At 50.4% G+C, this 16,576-nt stretch overlaps 3 protein-coding genes and 2 pseudogenes across 3 annotated transcripts; 4 read left to right on the forward strand and 1 right to left on the reverse strand.

The window, feature by feature from the left end:
* Window positions 1-1,080: 1,080 nt before the first annotated feature.
* Window positions 1,081-2,252, forward strand: SAPIO_CDS9799 (Chitin deacetylase; the record flags this gene model as incomplete). Its single annotated transcript, XM_016791105.1, has 2 exons — window positions 1,081-1,590; window positions 1,680-2,252. The coding sequence occupies 2 exons, from the start codon at window positions 1,081-1,083 to the stop codon at window positions 2,250-2,252; spliced, it is 1,083 nt and encodes a 360-aa protein (XP_016639615.1).
* A 6,070-nt stretch (window positions 2,253-8,322) lies between these two features.
* SAPIO_CDS9800 lies at window positions 8,323-9,288 on the forward strand (annotated as a pseudogene; the record flags this gene model as incomplete).
* Window positions 9,289-9,471: 183 nt separating this feature from the next.
* Window positions 9,472-10,158, forward strand: SAPIO_CDS9801 (annotated as a pseudogene; the record flags this gene model as incomplete).
* A 1,781-nt stretch (window positions 10,159-11,939) lies between these two features.
* SAPIO_CDS9802 (uncharacterized protein) lies at window positions 11,940-13,774 on the forward strand (the record flags this gene model as incomplete). The annotated part of the gene is made up of 4 exons (XM_016791106.1): window positions 11,940-12,024; window positions 12,187-12,342; window positions 12,397-13,229; window positions 13,289-13,774. The coding sequence occupies 4 exons, from the start codon at window positions 11,940-11,942 to the stop codon at window positions 13,772-13,774; spliced, it is 1,560 nt and encodes a 519-aa protein (XP_016639616.1).
* Window positions 13,775-14,398: 624 nt separating this feature from the next.
* On the reverse strand, window positions 14,399-16,222 carry SAPIO_CDS9803 (Uncharacterized protein; the record flags this gene model as incomplete). The annotated part of the gene is made up of 2 exons (XM_016791107.1): window positions 14,399-15,913; window positions 16,013-16,222. The coding sequence occupies 2 exons, from the start codon at window positions 16,220-16,222 to the stop codon at window positions 14,399-14,401; spliced, it is 1,725 nt and encodes a 574-aa protein (XP_016639617.1).
* Between the last annotated feature and the right edge of the window lie 354 nt (window positions 16,223-16,576).

Raw genomic sequence — 16,576 nt, forward strand, 5'->3', positions numbered from 1 at the left:
AACAACAGGATGAAATGAGACCTGCCAACCTGCCAACCCGCATATCATGCGATGAGGAGTCGACAAAAGGTTCGCGTCTGCCGTCCGCAACCACACGTCCCAGACTTCCCCCATATAACAGTACTACTTTATAGGAAGCCTTGATAGGGGGTTATCTGATGTGAGGTACACACGAGCCAATCTTCTCGCTTCTCGGCCGAACCTGGAAATCCATTGACGTTGGGCTTATTTTAGAATGCGCTGTCGGATAAGCAAACCAGGTACCCCTGAAAAAACCTTCCGATGGGCCGTGGTTGTCTTGGCGTTGTCTTGGCTCTCGCTCACATCAGTCAAGAATCCCCTGCCGTCTTTTGGGATCCGCACATCCCCAGCTCACACATCACATATTACCCCTGTTGACAATCATGAACTTTGTGAATGGGGACCAAGCATTGGTGTGCAGAACCAATAAGAGACAAAACGGCAATCTCTTCATGGGGCATGGGGCCCGACTAACAATGTCTTTGTTCCAAAAGTTTTGTGCGTCTTCAATATCTCCGTGCTAATACATCGCTAGGTGCTTGGCGCGAGATTTCTGTTGGTTGCACGCGCCCCACGTTCATGTTTCGGGGGTGTGGTGCCATCGAGAACCTCGTGTTCTGATCATTGAGAACGAGAGTGGCCATGGGGCCCAAACTAAGGAAATGAGAAATGGGAAGAAAAAGAAGAAGAGAAAAAAAAAAAATTAACACTCGAGTCCCCCTTCTCGGCGCTAAGCGAGGTGCATTACCCGGGACCCAACTCTTGGGACACACACCCGAAGAATATAGGTAACACCCGTCGCCCGGTTCGTTTGACTACCCCCAAGCATCAATCAACCCGGGTTCGAGTTTCGTCTCTCCGTCCACTCACTTGGTCGTACTCACTTGACATGATCTAGCCGGATACTTACACTCTCTTCATCGACTCTTGAGTCTTATACCCCAACCGACCAAACTACATTCTTTCTGGGGCTTAAGACGACCCAACGACACTCGTTTAACTTTTGATACAAACGTTCATTACTCGATTCAAAAACAACTGTCCATCTCGACTGCTGCAATGATATCCCTTCGTGGTCTCAGTCTGGCCTTGGCTCTAGCCGGGGCCGCCATCGCCGACATCTCGGATGTTCCAAGGCCGAGGATTGGAAACGCGCCCTATGGTGTCGACATCACAGCCTGTTCGGTCCCTGGAACTCTGGCCCTCACTTTCGATGACGGCCCCGCCGAATATACTGGCGAGCTCCTCAACATTCTCGCCGAAAACGATGTAGCGGCCACCTTCTTCGTTACGGGTCTCAACGGTGATGCGGGACCTATTGACGACCCGTCGACTGGCCGCCCAGCTCTCCTCAAACGTATGCTTGCCGAGGGACATCAGATCGGAAGTCACTCGTGGAGCCATCAGGACGCGGATCTTATCGGCCCCGAGGAGAAGCGTCAGGAAGTTATTCTTAATGAGGTTGCTTTCACCAAGCTGTTCGGATTCTTCCCCACCTACTACCGCCCTCCGTATACCCACTGTAATGGAGAGTGCTTCGCCGTGCTTGAGCAATTCGGCTATCACATTGTATGTTGTCCTCGCGATCTATGGATGACCATGAGCCTTCTCGTGGTTGCATTAGCGAGGATAGGCTTCTAACTGAACCTGGTAATTAGACCAACTACAATCTCGATACCAAGGACTGGGAGGTCAGCGTGTCGCAAGCCAAAGACAACTTCGCGGGCTTGCTCGGCGGATTCAGCCCCCAGTCGTCCGGCGTCATCGCCCTCGCTCACGACATTCACGCGAACACCGTTCGCGAACTCACCCAGTTCATGATCGACAAGGCCCGCGCTGCTGGCTACAACTTGGTCACTGTTGGTGAATGTCTCGGCGATCCCGAAGTCAACTGGTATCGCGATTCCAAGACTGGAGGGCCTGTGGATGAATCAAGGCTTCGAAATGCCGGCGCCAAGCCGACCCCCTCATCGTCGAGTTCCGCTCCTGCTTCGACCACTACGTCTTCTGCTCAAGCCTCGTCCACTTCTGCTGAAGCCACGAGCTCTCTGGAGGAAAGCACAGCTCCCACTTCGTCCTTTGCCGCCCTCCCAACTGAGACTGCCGATGGAGAGCTGCCAGGACCTCCCGAGAATAAGGGAGTTGAGACAGTTGGCGAGCAGTCGGCGGCCGCACGCGGTGTATACCCTTCCCTAGCTTTCCTCCTCGGCATGGCCTTGTGGTGGATGTAAGGTCTTCGACTATTCCCTTCTCACTGAACCTTTTATCTTACTCCGTAATTACCTATTAATCTTCCATGCAGTGGATGCATTTCCATTGCTGGCTCTTGTGTAATACTAAGCGGGTTTGCATATGGATAGAAACGGCGTTCTTACTGTTAGTGAATTCATGTATATATAAAGTGACTTGATGGCTGGCGAGGCATGTGCCGGCAGCCAATGACACGGTCTTGTGGTAGAAAGGACGGGGAAATAGGATCCCCTTGATTAATGAGAAGGTCATGAGGTTTTCTTCTTCTTTTCCTTCTTTCATTTCTTTAGTAAGGTTATTTGTTTGCCGATCAGATCCCAGGCCACATTCGCCTGTATGGGCAGAACAACTTAGCTCTGTCTCTCCCACGGACGTGACTCTTTTCTCGTTTCCTCATAGACTTCTTCAACAATTTACACATACCGGCTCGAACTCGGTCCCATTTTCCCAGTGCCCCTGTTATTATTAGTACCTCCACCGCCCTCGACGACGACTTTCTCGTCGTGAACCGTGACCAACTTCGACTAATCGAGCGATTCTGTGATGATAGCGAAATCCATCTAGGTAGGGGATGCAGTCTGCTTTCTACAAGAAGCGTCTACGCCTACAATCATCAGGTTATTATAATAGTTATTAGGCTATTATAATGATTGCAGTTACCCCTACGGACGATCTAGAAGCTAGGAGCAGAGATATAACAACCCTTCCGTATGATTTTCTGCTTGTCTAGGACTGGGATATATATCCAGACAAGTCGCAAGATAGAGAAGACTACAAATACTTTATGCGGAGTCGAGTGCCCAAGTGTCCAAAGACAGAGGTGGAAGATTATCTAGATAATGCGACGAGGTTACGGAATACTGGACTAGTATTGCGAGACATGAAAATATATGAAGAGGCAGAGAACAACCTGCAAAAAGCAATGGAGTTTTTTGAAAAAGCATTAAGAAGCATAAACAACCTCGAGGTAACTTACCCGGATCACAGCCGTTAGAGAAAGGGAGAAAAGCTAGAGGAAATAATAGATCTACTTATCGAGGGCAAAGGCGTATGGACGCCGCGGTGGCTAGCAGCAGCAAACGGGCACGAGGCGGCCGTCAAGCTGCTGCTCGATACCCGAAAGATCGACCCAGATGCCAAGGACAGGGACGGATGGACGCCGCTAAGCTGGGCGGCAGCGGAGAGGCACGAGGCAGTCGTTAAGCTCCTGCGAAGTACATTATGATTTCTATCATAGCGGACACACGATGGATCTAGGAGGATATACGGATATATAGTAATCGGATGATAGAGCGGAGATCTCTTATCATATAACTAAGATGTGGGTTTCAAACTGCATTATACTCTTTACTCCACTGATCGTATTCCGGATGCATCGAAATGCAAACCGAGGCACCATTGGTCCTATAGGCCTCAACCATGGTGGAGGAAAAGAAGACTGTTACAGCTTCTGGCCATAAACGACATGACTGCATTACCCGTCAGCCTTAAGAGCTAGTAGTAACTTAGAAGGTGGCACTTACAAATCAAACTGCGCGTGAAACACACCACACTTCAACTCCTTCCGAACCTGGGCAAGTAGCGTCAGCACCTCTTCCTCCTTCCACCCGAGTACCCCACAAAAAAGCTGCAGCGAGAACCCCTCTAGTCTATCGAGAACCTGTGCCAGGTTGCAAAGACCTAGGTCCTTCTTGTGGGGATCTAGCGGCCATGGACTAAGTGGAAACTTAAATCGACGATGGACAACATTTTGGAACCTAGCATCATTGACCCAGTCTTCGAGTTTTGGCCCTGGAGACAGGTCGCGGCCGAGTTTCCTAGCGGCCTGAAGGAAATAGTTATCCCACTTTAGAGTATGAAACTCCTCTGTAAGCAAGCTGTCTTCTGAATAGAGCCGCAGGTTGTAATCCTGAAACTCAACCTAGCCGCCCGGATTCAGGTTGCTAAATAACTTATAAGCGGAGCTAGCCTTAAGCGGAATATACAAGGAGAACCTACTCAGAGATATATCTAACTAGCTTCGGCCAGTCTAGAATAGAAGCAGCCATATACTGACAGAAAATGAAGTCAAACTTTGTGTTTCCTACCCACAGACTTTCAATATTATCAACTTCAAACTTCACGTTTGGAGGAACCCTATATTCCGGTTAGCAAATGTCAAATGACTGTATAAATATGAAAGGATTTGATTTTGCGTACCAAGCTGGCTGGATAGGGCTTAAATCATTTCTAATGACCTGTCTGCTAGTTAGTATGGAAATATCAAGGTAGGAATATATTTATAGGAACTTCCCTTGGCATTTGGGAATAAGTTGCCTACTTCTATAGCCTCTGGTATCGTTAGTTCGGAGATAGCTAAGTTTATCGGGATATATGATATAATGCCTACAAATTCCCGTGCCTGTTCCAATATCGAGAATCCGATGGATTTTCTCCTCTATGATCGGAGCGAGGAAGAGTTTGTTCCCAATTCCTTTAACTATCGCCAAGTAGGTCATATCGAGGCGATCTATCTCTTTCTGAGGTGTAAAAATACAGTCAGCAAATTCGCAGTATGTCTAGCCGCTTCGGATGATACCTTGTCATTTAGAAAAGCATATGCTATACTAGTTCTGTTAGCTAATAACCTCAAAAAAGGTCTAAAGTTACTTGCCTCCTGCTCGAAATGCATGGTAGCGCCGCCCATGGTGTATTGGATAATTGAGGACGCTTGAGGTTAATGATGCTGTATACGAGGAGCTAATAACTTGTTAGCAACGCACTTGTGTATGCCTTATGGTTCGTATAGTTGTTCATCAATTGCGGAGTCGTTATCACCTATCTGCGATATATGTTAGCTCGACGGCTACTCGGGGCTAGAAGGAGTTTAGAACCTCATGTGCTGTGTCGACCTCAAGCGGCGCCGAGTCGACCGCATCGGAGGCAGAAGCATCTGTGGCCTGTGAGATCCCGGCTGGAGCAGTTGGTGATCCAGCCATGTTAGCTTGCTTGCACGGTGATCTGATTAATTAACTTGGAAATAGAGGCGGAAATGCTGGGGAAGGGTGGACCGATGTAGTTCTCGATTTCATGGCGGACTAGTACAGTTGCCCGGTGAGAAGATCCTATACGTACCTCCCCGCATTTTGAAAGCGGTGGGCCAACAAATGTTGCAGAAACTGGTCTGCGGGCGGAACCGAGTAGTCATTACCCGGTCCAATCTCAACCCCAGTTTATCGGCCTGAACTCTTATCATGTGGGTCAAGTGCTGCCATTATGATATCTTCTTGCCAAGTTCTAAGACTGCCAATACGACAGTGGCAGCTACATGCACCCGATGAATGCTTGCATCGTTTCCAGCCAGTCAGACGCTTATGGCATGTGAAATATTGTCGGTGCAGGGGTCAGTGTACCCCAAAACGCGCATATGGGCAAGGCGATAGGAAAGCAAATGTAAGAAAAAGCACTCTTACACGCACACTTTTACATGCCATTATTACCTGATACGATTCTAAGACATCGAAATTACCTTTTTTGGACCGGACTGGAAAGGACGCATTTTGGATTTAAGGTTGGACCATATGTCCCTTTACGATCGCGGGTATCCAGTTCTTTGTGAAGTCAAAGATCTCGGCGGCGATTGCATAGCCAATAGCACGGTCTTGGGCTGGAAAGGGACGGGGAAATAGGGTCCCCTTGATTAATGAGAAGGTCACGAAGGTTTCTTCTTCTTTTCCTTCTTCCATTTCTTTAGTAAGGTTATATGTTTGCCGATCAGATCCCAGGCCACCTTCGCCTGTGTGGGTAGAACAACTTGGCTCTCAATCATCGATGATGACGAAGGAAAGCGCATCATCGAGTGCCCAGAGGGTCAATCATACTTGCCAAATAGGACGATATTACACCCCTGTTAGGATGCCTTAAAGGAACGAGCCGGGTTCAAGTAAGTGTAAATGTACGCAAGTAAGGAGCCAAGCAAGGAGCTTATGAGCTGGTATTAAACAACTAGGTAACGACCCGACAATACTCGATCTGCAAACACTTCTACGCTGAACCTTTGCTGTGTCTGAAGGACGCTTTCGGCTCACGGCACTCGAGTATTTGCTAAGACCAGACCTTGCATTCATCACTGCATGTTATGAATACCATCATCTCTCCCACGGATGTGACTCTTTTCTCGTTTCCTCATAGACTCCTTCAACAATTTACACGTACCGGCTCGTACTCGGTCCCATTTCCCCAGTGCCCTTGTTATTATTGCCCCCGGCGATCTGGGGATTACGGCCAAGCAGCCTGGGCGTGGGTTTGCGGAATGCCTCCTGTACGGCTTGGCTCGCTTTTCCTGCCGCAACACGAGACCCGGTAGCCACTACGAAGTACAGGCCCTAAAAGGTGTGTAGCCATGGCGGGGGTTACTGAGGGCCAAACCCAGCCCCTCCTCTGTAGCTACAGCGATGGTAGCTGCATGCCCTTCCCAACTGCTCCCTAGTCTGGAAGGAATACAGTTATGATGGAGCTCAAGGTGATAGAGCGAGGTATTACCGACAGCCAGGAGATCTAACCAGACAAGGGGAGCGGGGTTGTGTTCTAACCTGTGGCTCGTGAGTGGTGAAGGTCTTCTGGAAATACGAGAGGTTTCTTCATCAGCCGGAGACTAGGAGTCACGCCCATGACCCAATCATTCACTAGAGCTGTCACCCTTCTGCGTGTGCTAATAAACTCGGTAATTAATATTGGAACACGGAGGAGACCTAACATTAAAAACAAAATGGTGTTCCTCTCTGACAAATCCGTCTGAGGAGGAACGAGAGTCCTCCTCGGATGTTCGGCTCTGCGACGAGAACGGCGCATTTCCGAACTGGTTCTCTTTGCTTAACAGATCATAGATTCATGCGCGGTAAAGAAGCCATCCTGTTGCCGCCAGGCCCAAAGTGCATCCGCTTCTAGAGGCGAATCTTCAACGTTCGATAACCTTATTTACACCAGCGACAAGCCGGCGTGCACTCATCCTAAATCAGAGGGAGAAATCTAGGGCTGCATGACCAGAAAGCGGTGAACCCTTCCTTCTCCCACCTTCGCCTTCGAAGTATTAACACAGACGAGAGGGAATGCGCATGGGAGGGAACTTAGGTATATCCAAACCACCGACTTCTCCCGCTCTTGGCGTGTGTATTACTGAACATGTCCCTCTCAGTAAAAGCCGCCGCAGCCCTAGTGTAATATTCACTGGGCTTGCAGAACGGTTTATGTCAACCTTCTTTACTTATACCGAGATCCAGGACGGAGGGTGTTTGGTTTTTCCTCCGCCTCCTCTATTCGAGCCACCAGATGCCAGGATGCTGGGGGGGGCCAAAATTAACAATCCACCCACCAGGATCCTCGATTGTTGAAACCAGACTAGATGCCCGTACGCACGGAATTCGTTTCGCCTACGCACCGGAAACTAGGCCGGGGTGGTGGGACATATTAATACTGCTCCTTTCGTGTGAGTCCATTTTTCGAAACAGGAGGTATTGAGAAACGACCATGGGCGTAACATTATTGCATAACGGCAGATTTTGGAGCAGAGCTGTCTAGTAGGACCACGGAGAGGGGAAATAGAAACTGTTTTAGTACAACTATAGTCGTGGTGCTCCTCCTAAGTTCTTATATAAGGTAATGTGGGCTATTAGTGATCTTCCCTGCGAATCTTGAAATGAAAAGACATAATCTTGTGTGATATGCCTCCTTTCTCCCTGCTACCTTGTCGAATTGGTGACCTAGAGTATCAATATGTTGGTAGTGCGGTGTAATGTTCGCTGCAGATCTGATAATAAAGTCTGACCGCCTGTTCTAGACCACTCATTAGCTGGCGGCATGGCAGGTCCGATGCCCAAATGTTCGGGCTCTGAAGGATTAAATTTGTGGCGGTGGCTCTGAAGGATGGGGCTCACCGCCGTTCACATCTTTCGCCAATACTTGTCGTGCAGGACATTACCCAATTTTATTCAAAGCCCGACGTGAAATATTCCGCAGCAATTGACTAGGCTCTATTCACTCCTCTGAGCCGCTATTCCCAGAACCTGTAGAAGGATGGACGAACCACGCAATCCACCCGATGGCCCTTGGATCGGCCAGGCTACTATGAGTTTCTCGGCCGCCAACGGCCTGTCCCTCACTCGCCCTCCAGCCCCGGGTTGGAAAAAGACCTTGAGACCACCGTCGCGTGGCTCAAAGGGGATCCTGGGGCTCCCCGCCGAGCTACTGCAGGGTATCCTCAACATGGCGGTGCCCCGGCACTCGCGGTACGACCTCAGCGGGCGCGTCACCCATTACCGACACTTTCTCTCGCTCATCAGGACTTGTCGGCTCTTCCACCGGCTGACGATGCCCATGATGTATTCGAGCTTGATCTTTCATGTGGGTGCAGATAAAACAGACCCTTATTGCGACAAATGGTCTGCCGAGGTCATGAGGAAATTGCTCCGAAGCTACCAGGAGAATCCACATCTTGGAGAATACTGTGAGAAATTGGATATCAGATTTAACCATCCCAGGGACATGGGGTCAGATCACTGGGAGCATCTGAGCATCCCAGACGTCCCGCTTGACGAAAATGCTGAGGTCGATATCGAGGTCGTTACGGGGTTGGCATCTCTCCTCCGCGGAACAAAGAGCATTCACTTTTCGGGCGAGATCCGCCGATATGAGGGTATATGGATCATACTTGGGATTGCGACCGCCAATATGCCGAAGCTCGAAGTAGTCGAATTATCTCAGTTGGACTACCCTATAGAAGGTCCAATATGCGACTCGCTCTGCGCCGCCGGGACGTTGAAATACCTCCAAGTTATGGGTATTTCGGAGATATCGGGTGCATCGGCGGAGGTCAAAAAGGCGAGCCTCTCATCCTTCCCCCTCCTTTTCCCTTCCCCCTACACCCATTTCTACTCTTTTGACTCATTCTGCCTGGCTTCATCTCCTTACCTAGTCCTCGCTTCCTGTCTACAACCTCTTATCGCCGCTTCCTCGCAGAGAGAGCGCACGTTTTCTGACTAGCATTGATAGCGACACCCAATGTTTATCCAAAATATGAGTATAAGCAGCCTCGGTGGAGACCTTAGGACAATCAAGCACCTAGTTTCCTGGCCGGAGGCCATTACCGAGTTGGAATTTGAACCTTTGTCTATGTGTCATTATGACAGCACCAGTGACATAAATGCCTGGGGCTTACAGCAGCTGATGCCGATCCTCACATTCCAAAAGGATAAGTTGCGTCGCCTCTCCATCTCGAGGCTTCCCCTGGATAATACAGGCCTTTCTGGCTTCAGTGTAGCGGATTTTCCGTATCTCGAAGAGCTCAACCTATCCTACTGGTCCACCGGCTCGCAGGTGGCGGAACAGGCCAATCTTCTGGCTCCGCGTCTGAGAAAACTTACCTGGTCCTTCAACATCGATGGCATGATCGACGGCATGGGGTGCCATCCGTGCGAGTTCGGTGAGGCCGAGGAGATGTGGGTACGGAGCATGATGAGGACGGCCATGGCGAAGAAGTCGCGCCTGAGACACGTGCACATCGACTTCTATCCTTATTTTGAGGGTTACTCGTTCGACGCAGCCACCGTGGTATACCCGTGGGACAGGATAGACGCGCTGGCCAAAGAGTTCGAGGTTGTCGGTATGAGGCTCACATGCGAGAGCAACGGGGCATCGCAGATTTTCAAGTCACTTTGGAGGCCACCAGGCTACGTCTCTCCCTCGCCGCCACCACGCACGCCGCTACCCGAGCCGGGCGCACACTTGCCTGGATATCAGTCGGATTCGGAGAGCGTGGTTTCGCTGGATGGGGAAGGTCAGAGGAACAAAATTACGACGTACTTTGAACGCCTGCCAGTGCGACCAAAGATTGAAGCAACCAGGTCGACATGAATGGATATGCCTACCTGTATCGAATCACATAAAGAGAGGACAAAAGATGATTCATATCTTCTACATATATATATTTTAGGAAAAGTATACAATTTATAAGATAACTTTCTGCAACCCTCGCTTCTAACAACTCTTCAATGCCTCAAAATTTGTTCAAATCTCAGTAGCATCGACGCTTCTAGCGGTGGAAGAGCATTAGTAGCAGACCCAACATCTAGTGCGGCAAGTTGCTCGAGAAGAAGCTGGACCCTTCGTTTAGCCTCTTCACCCCCAATAATATCACTAGAGCTCACGTCAAGCTCATCAAGATAGACAGCGCGGATATGCCTAATCTTTGAAACCAAACCAAGGCTGTTTGCCTCGAACACGGATTGCGGCATATGGTTAAAAATTTCGAGGAGGCTATTTGCACACAATATGCCTCAGTTATCAAGACTGAGCCTCTATTCTTCTTGGTAATCGGTCCATACTTTATGGTAACCTCCCTGATTGAAATTCGAAACTTGCAAAGAGTTTATATCCCTCACCCCCGTATAATTTCTACCCAACCAGTCGTCCTCCATTGCCCCTTGTTCCCGGCTCGTATAATCCGCCTAGTACTGCCATCACCCCTTTCATCAAATGCCAAACGTCGTCGATGTTCGTGAGATGTCATGGACTTTTACTCCCCCAGCCCAGCGCTTGCACTCGCTCCTTTAGGTGGTGAAGCTCATCGACCACGTCCAGCAGAAACACCGTTTGTGATTCTTCGCTTGCTTCCAAGTCGTCCTGCAGTTCCTCAAGCCCAAAGTCGCATCCGATGCATGTGCGGATGCTCCGTGGGTATCTAGGTCCCATCTGGTTCCTCAAGATTGCACATAGTTTTACCGCAATGTGGTAATCTGTCCGATGATTGAGGGCCGGCTTCTTTGAGTTGAGAATCTCTTCACGTAGGTTATGCCACGGGCGTGAGAATCTAACTTCGGGAAGGACAAAGCCGAGTCGGAAGAGCATTTCGTTTCTAGCGCCGGACAGCAAAATCTCCTCACCACTGACCAAGGTGAGATCCCGAGCCTCGGAATACTGTGTCACGCTCTTTTTTATGGGCTTGAAGAATTCTACTTGAAATGAGGTTGTCACAGTTATATCTCATCCTCTACGGATAGTTCCCGAGTGCTAAAGAACCTAATGTCCTGACTGCGCCATGTTTCACGCAGCCATGGCGTGGAATGAAACTGTAACATCGATGCCACGAGAGATCTGGCGAAGTGGAGCGCTACAGCTAATGGTAGATGGCCGTTGATGGAGTTTGTGCCGATCCATGTAATTATCGCCTCCAGATATCGTAGCTATATGGTTGGGCATCTGGCAGCTTCGAGCGTCGCGGCTGGCCGCACTTGATTAGGAGCGCCTTGTCTTCGACCTCTGTGGCTCGTTGGAAATGCGGAACCGAGATTTCTCCGGTCGCGAAGCCACATGTGGCGGGAGAGCTTCATCACTCTCAATTAAATAAATACCTCGACCTCAAGCAAGTAATTTCCGAACAAAAAACCAAGCCAAAGAGACCATTCGAACAAGCTCATATTCAACAAAACGTTGCTATAAACAGCCCCCTCTTAACCGAAGCCACCTCGCTCCTTTCTGCAAGAGAAATAAGGCCGAGCGCTACGCCCGACCTGTTCTGAAGTCTTTTCAATGGATTCGTCTGCTAAAATCTTATCTCAAGACGATTTCCCGCCGATAGGAGAAAGCCTCTCCCAGTTTGAGCATCTAGCTTCTTGATAGAATCTCTCATCCTAAAAATGGGTTTCTTGAATCTCCTCGTAAGGGCGGAGAGCGCCGAAGGTGCAGCCGAGCGCGGCTTTCTCGAGTACCATGAGCCTACTGGTGTGCTATTCCCTTCTCCACTCTATGGTTGATCTTCTATATCTCAGATATAGAAGGAAATGGTGCTCTATGTAATATTCAGTGGAAAACGAGTTCGCTGACGATCGGTAGTCATTCCGTTACTCACTCTCGTCTCTTTCCTGTTCTTCTTGACTTTGTCAGATTGGCTCGCTGGAGTCATCGTCAGGGCTGGACTGATCGGACAGATTGTTGTGGGTCTGATCTATGGTGCCCCTATTGGGAACATCCTGCCGATCGAGTGGCAGGAAACGTTCGTTGCTCTTGGTTATCTAGGACTCATCCTCATCGTATTTGAAGGTATCGCAACATTGGTTGCACTTTGTTGGAGAAGTCGTGCTGACTTATGCCTAGGTGGCCTCGCCGTACGCCTGGATTTGCTGAAGAAAAACTTCATCCTCAGTGTATGTGCCGCTTGCATCGGCATACTAACGCCTATCGCGTTTTGCTATCTTCTGCTCTATCTCGGCTTCGGCTTCAGGCCCATTGAGACATTCATCATTGGGGCTGCGCTCTCGGCAACCTCTCTCGGCACGACGTTTGTCGTAATGAGCCCGGCAAACACCGGCCTTGACTTTATCCAAACTACTGTGGGCAATGTACTTCTAAGTGCCGCCTTATTGGACGATATTTCTGCTCTTGTCATGGTTAGCGTAGTCCACAAACTCGGTGCCCTCTCCGGCTCCCAATCTCCCAACGTCGGCTGGATCATCGGCCGCCCCATCGTAGCGAGCTTCGCCATGGCCGTCTGCACGCCGCTGTTCTGCAAGTACTTGTTCAGTCCCATCTTCAGGCGGTACTTGGAGCCAAGGCTCGTCAAGTTTAAGCATGTGCCTAACATCATCCTCATGACACTTGTGCTTTGCGCGTTTATCGCCATTTCGAGCTTCGCCGGCGCGTCTGTGCTTTACGGGTCGTTCCTGGCCGGGGCGTTTCTTAGCGCCCTGCCGAGCACGCATCCTGCTGGGCCTTACATCGTCGAGAGCAAAGAGGAAGGTGAGGAGAAGGACGGAAAGATGCCAACATTTGCGCACTCATTCGAAGAGTACATTGCCGGTGCGCAAACATATATTCTGCAGCCTCTCTTTTTTGCTAGTATCGGGTTCGCCGTCCCATTCTCGGCCTTGTGGACTGGCAAGGCTATCTGGAGGGGGATTGTTACAACTCTACTGATGGTGGTTGGCAAGGTGAGTCGTTTCCCGTTGGGCTATGCGCTACGAATACCCGAGGCTGACGAAATTGCTAGGCCGCTGTTGGGATTGTCGTCCCGATCACGGATGCCTTGACCCGTAAAAAGGGAGAGGCAACAAAAAGTGGCATTTTGAAGCGGACCTGGAAACCCGCAACATTCCTAGGCATGGCCATGGTGGCCCGTGGAGAAATTGGTCTACTCATTATCCAAGTTGGACTCAACGAGACATCGTACCTCTCACAAAACGCTTTCATCACGGGAGCTTGGGCTATAATTTTGAACACCATAATCGGACCCGTCTGCGTTGGGTTGCTCCTGCGGAAGCATAAGATGGTTGTGTACGAGGACGAGAAGTGGGGTGCTCAAGAAAAGGAGATGTCTGGCCTGGGTGCGGAAGTTGGCGGTAAGGAGAGGCCGTTGGGGGCTTGGGCAGATAGAAGTATTCCGGCAAAGAGACTTGGAGATGAGAACAAGGCTGGGGCAGCCCAAGTTCAGGCCCAAGTTCCTGTTTCTGAGGTGGGATCTGCGATGGAGCTCTGAGGCACGGGAAAGGAGGCGGGGGTAGAAGCTCTCAGTTTCCTTTCTGGAAGCGAGCATGCTCGCTTCTGTTAAAATGTATCAGTGCAGCCCTGAACGAAACATCACACATAAGGAAGAAAACAGTGGCTTGGTGGCCAGTGATCAATACCAGAACCCGTATAAAGAACTTTGAATCTTCTACAACAACTGACAGACGCCGGGTCCGTCGATTAACGGAAAATCATGTGGGAAACACACAAGAGTGGTTCTCAACGGAATGGGAAACTGAAACGGGGTTCGAGGTGGCCTTGTTTACACACAACCTCACTGTAAAAGGTCAGTACAACGCGGGTGCCAAATCTGACGGAACTAACTCCGAAGAACTGGATTGAAGAAACGTAACAGACCGAACCCTGGTGGCTGGTAATCTTACTAGTAACATATAAATATATTGAGATCTAACATTAGGATCGCTATATATACTTAGGTATAATGTCAACCCGGCTCATTCAAAAATAATTCGGTCCCGACAATCGACACTGCCAGGACGCACGAACGTCGATACGAAAGCTCGCCTATCCCGACAAACCAGCCTTGATGATGCTGGCACCGTGTTCAGCAACACCGTAAACACTCGCCTGGGGATTAGCTCGCGGGATCAGAGGAAATGATACTCGCATCGCAAACCCGCAAGTTTTTAGTTCCATAGACACGGAGCTGCGGATCGACCACGCCGCCGAGCTCAGGTAGCATCATGGAGCAAGTACCCACGAAGTGATGAGCGTCCATCGCCGTGCTCCGCGCATACTCTCTAGCCTTATCGAGATCTGAGAAGCCTCCGGGTGATGGCGCCTCGGGGTTACGCTTGCCGCCGGGCTTGAGGCGGTCAGAGAGTGGACTCGAGGCCACAAGTACAGTCTCGAGGTGGCGCAGGTGTCGAGCGAAGATTTCCAGGTCCAGCGGATGAGAAAAGTAGTGTGGGTCAAGATCGACATCCTGAACGGCGGCGGATGCCGATTTAATATGCGTCGAACCTCGAGAGAGCGGGTGCGTAGTTAGCAAGGCGATCGAGAAGTAGCCTTCTTTGCCCGGAGGTGGGGGAACCATAGCGCCAGCGGCATCGAAGCCCACGTAACCTGGAAGTGTAATGTAGCAGCCAGAAGCCTCCTCTGGCGAAGCCAAGATGGAGCGTACAAAATTCTTGTTAGCTTCAGCGGCCAGGAGCGCGGGCTTATCCTCATCGACTTTGGTGTTGAGGAGGGTGTCCAGCAGGCGGTCAAGTTCACGTTTTCCTTCGTCAGTCTCGATGCCTGGGAATGGGAGCTGGGCAGTATTCGAGGTTCCGCTGGTGGCTAGTGGTCCCGTTAGCCTTGCATATGCTTCCTGGGCGGCGGCAACGGCCTCGGGCTCCTGTCGGGCCACGGGGTCCAAGGTCTTTATGCCGTCTTTGGCCTCAAACGACAAGATGCACATGACAGGATCCTGAAGATTCTCTCCGACGTTGGGATTGTTGATTACGACGTCGATGCCCAATTTCTCCAAGAGACCGGCGTCGCCAATACCGGAAAGCTCGAGCACTTTTGGGGAATTGATTGCACCAGCTGCAAGCACAACTTCCTTTCGGGCGCGAACAACCTTCGTCTCCCCAGCCTTGGTGTACTGGACACCCTCCGCCAAGACCTCGGCAGGGTTCGACTTGTCAAAAAGAATCTTTTCAACGGTGGCCTCTGTCACAACCGTCAAGTTGCCCCTGGAGAGGGCTGGCCCAAGGTAGACACTTCCAGCATGGCTTCTCGTTTTCGTCTCAGGATCGACTGTTTCCGGGTTCACAATTAATCCATTTGCTTCGCCGGTGAGGAGATCGCCAGTCACGGGGATATCAAGACCGGCTAGAGTGTCTTTCCAGACTTGTGGCCACTCGTTATCGGAGTTGTCCGGGAAAGAAAGCTGAAGTGGACCATTGTTAGGCCGGCCGGCCAAGCTGTAAACTTTGCCGAGAGACTGCGAAAAGCTGGGCCATTCCCAGCCAGGGTTGCCCAACTGGGTCCACGCATGAACATTGGACTTGGGCGTAGGCGTGAAGATGAGGCCGTTCATGGCGCTAGAGCCACCGAGAAGTTTGCCCTGGGGGATCGGGCGCTCGCGACCCTCGAGGTATTTCTAGATTCGTTCAACACTGTTAACAGGGTGCAAATACGACCTTCGTGATTTGATGGCCCGAATGAATCTGACAAAGTAGGTTAGAAACATGAAACGTACCTGTGGTGTGGTGCGGAAGGTCCAGTCTGCGGGACCGTTGAGCAAGGTATGCCATAGGGCCGGGACATTCACCCGCGGATCGGCTAGCTGATCGGCGCCCGCCTCAATGACGAGGACCTCAAGCCCCGGGTCCTCCGAGAGACGAGCGGCAAGGATGCATCCGGCGGTTCCACCTCCGACAATGATAACATCATAGATAGTGGATTCCATCTTCTCTGGACGCCTGGAATTTAAGTAATATCAATATAAATAGAGAACAAGCAGGGAATTGAAATATGATGGGCACGAGTATCAGCTACTCCTCCGGAATAAATGTGGCGTCAGCTCGATCACGTCCTCTTTGTCTATTATTACCAGCGACCACAAGAGGATGTTGATCTGGCCTGACCGGGTCCTATTATACTTTCTCGAGATTGGGGCCGTTTACAATTAGTCCTACTCGACAAGGAAACAGTTAGACAATGATGAGATGTAACCCGTCAGCCGAGTTGAGTCGCTACGTCTCAGGGCGGGGGCTGACCACTTGCATTGCGTTAATCGGGCCTACAAGGTCTAGTCAGAGCA

Source organism: Scedosporium apiospermum, assembly GCF_000732125.1.
Source record: "Scedosporium apiospermum strain IHEM 14462 chromosome Unknown SEQ_SAPIO_0143, whole genome shotgun sequence".
In the NCBI taxonomy this organism is placed as follows: domain Eukaryota; kingdom Fungi; phylum Ascomycota; class Sordariomycetes; order Microascales; family Microascaceae; genus Scedosporium; species Scedosporium apiospermum.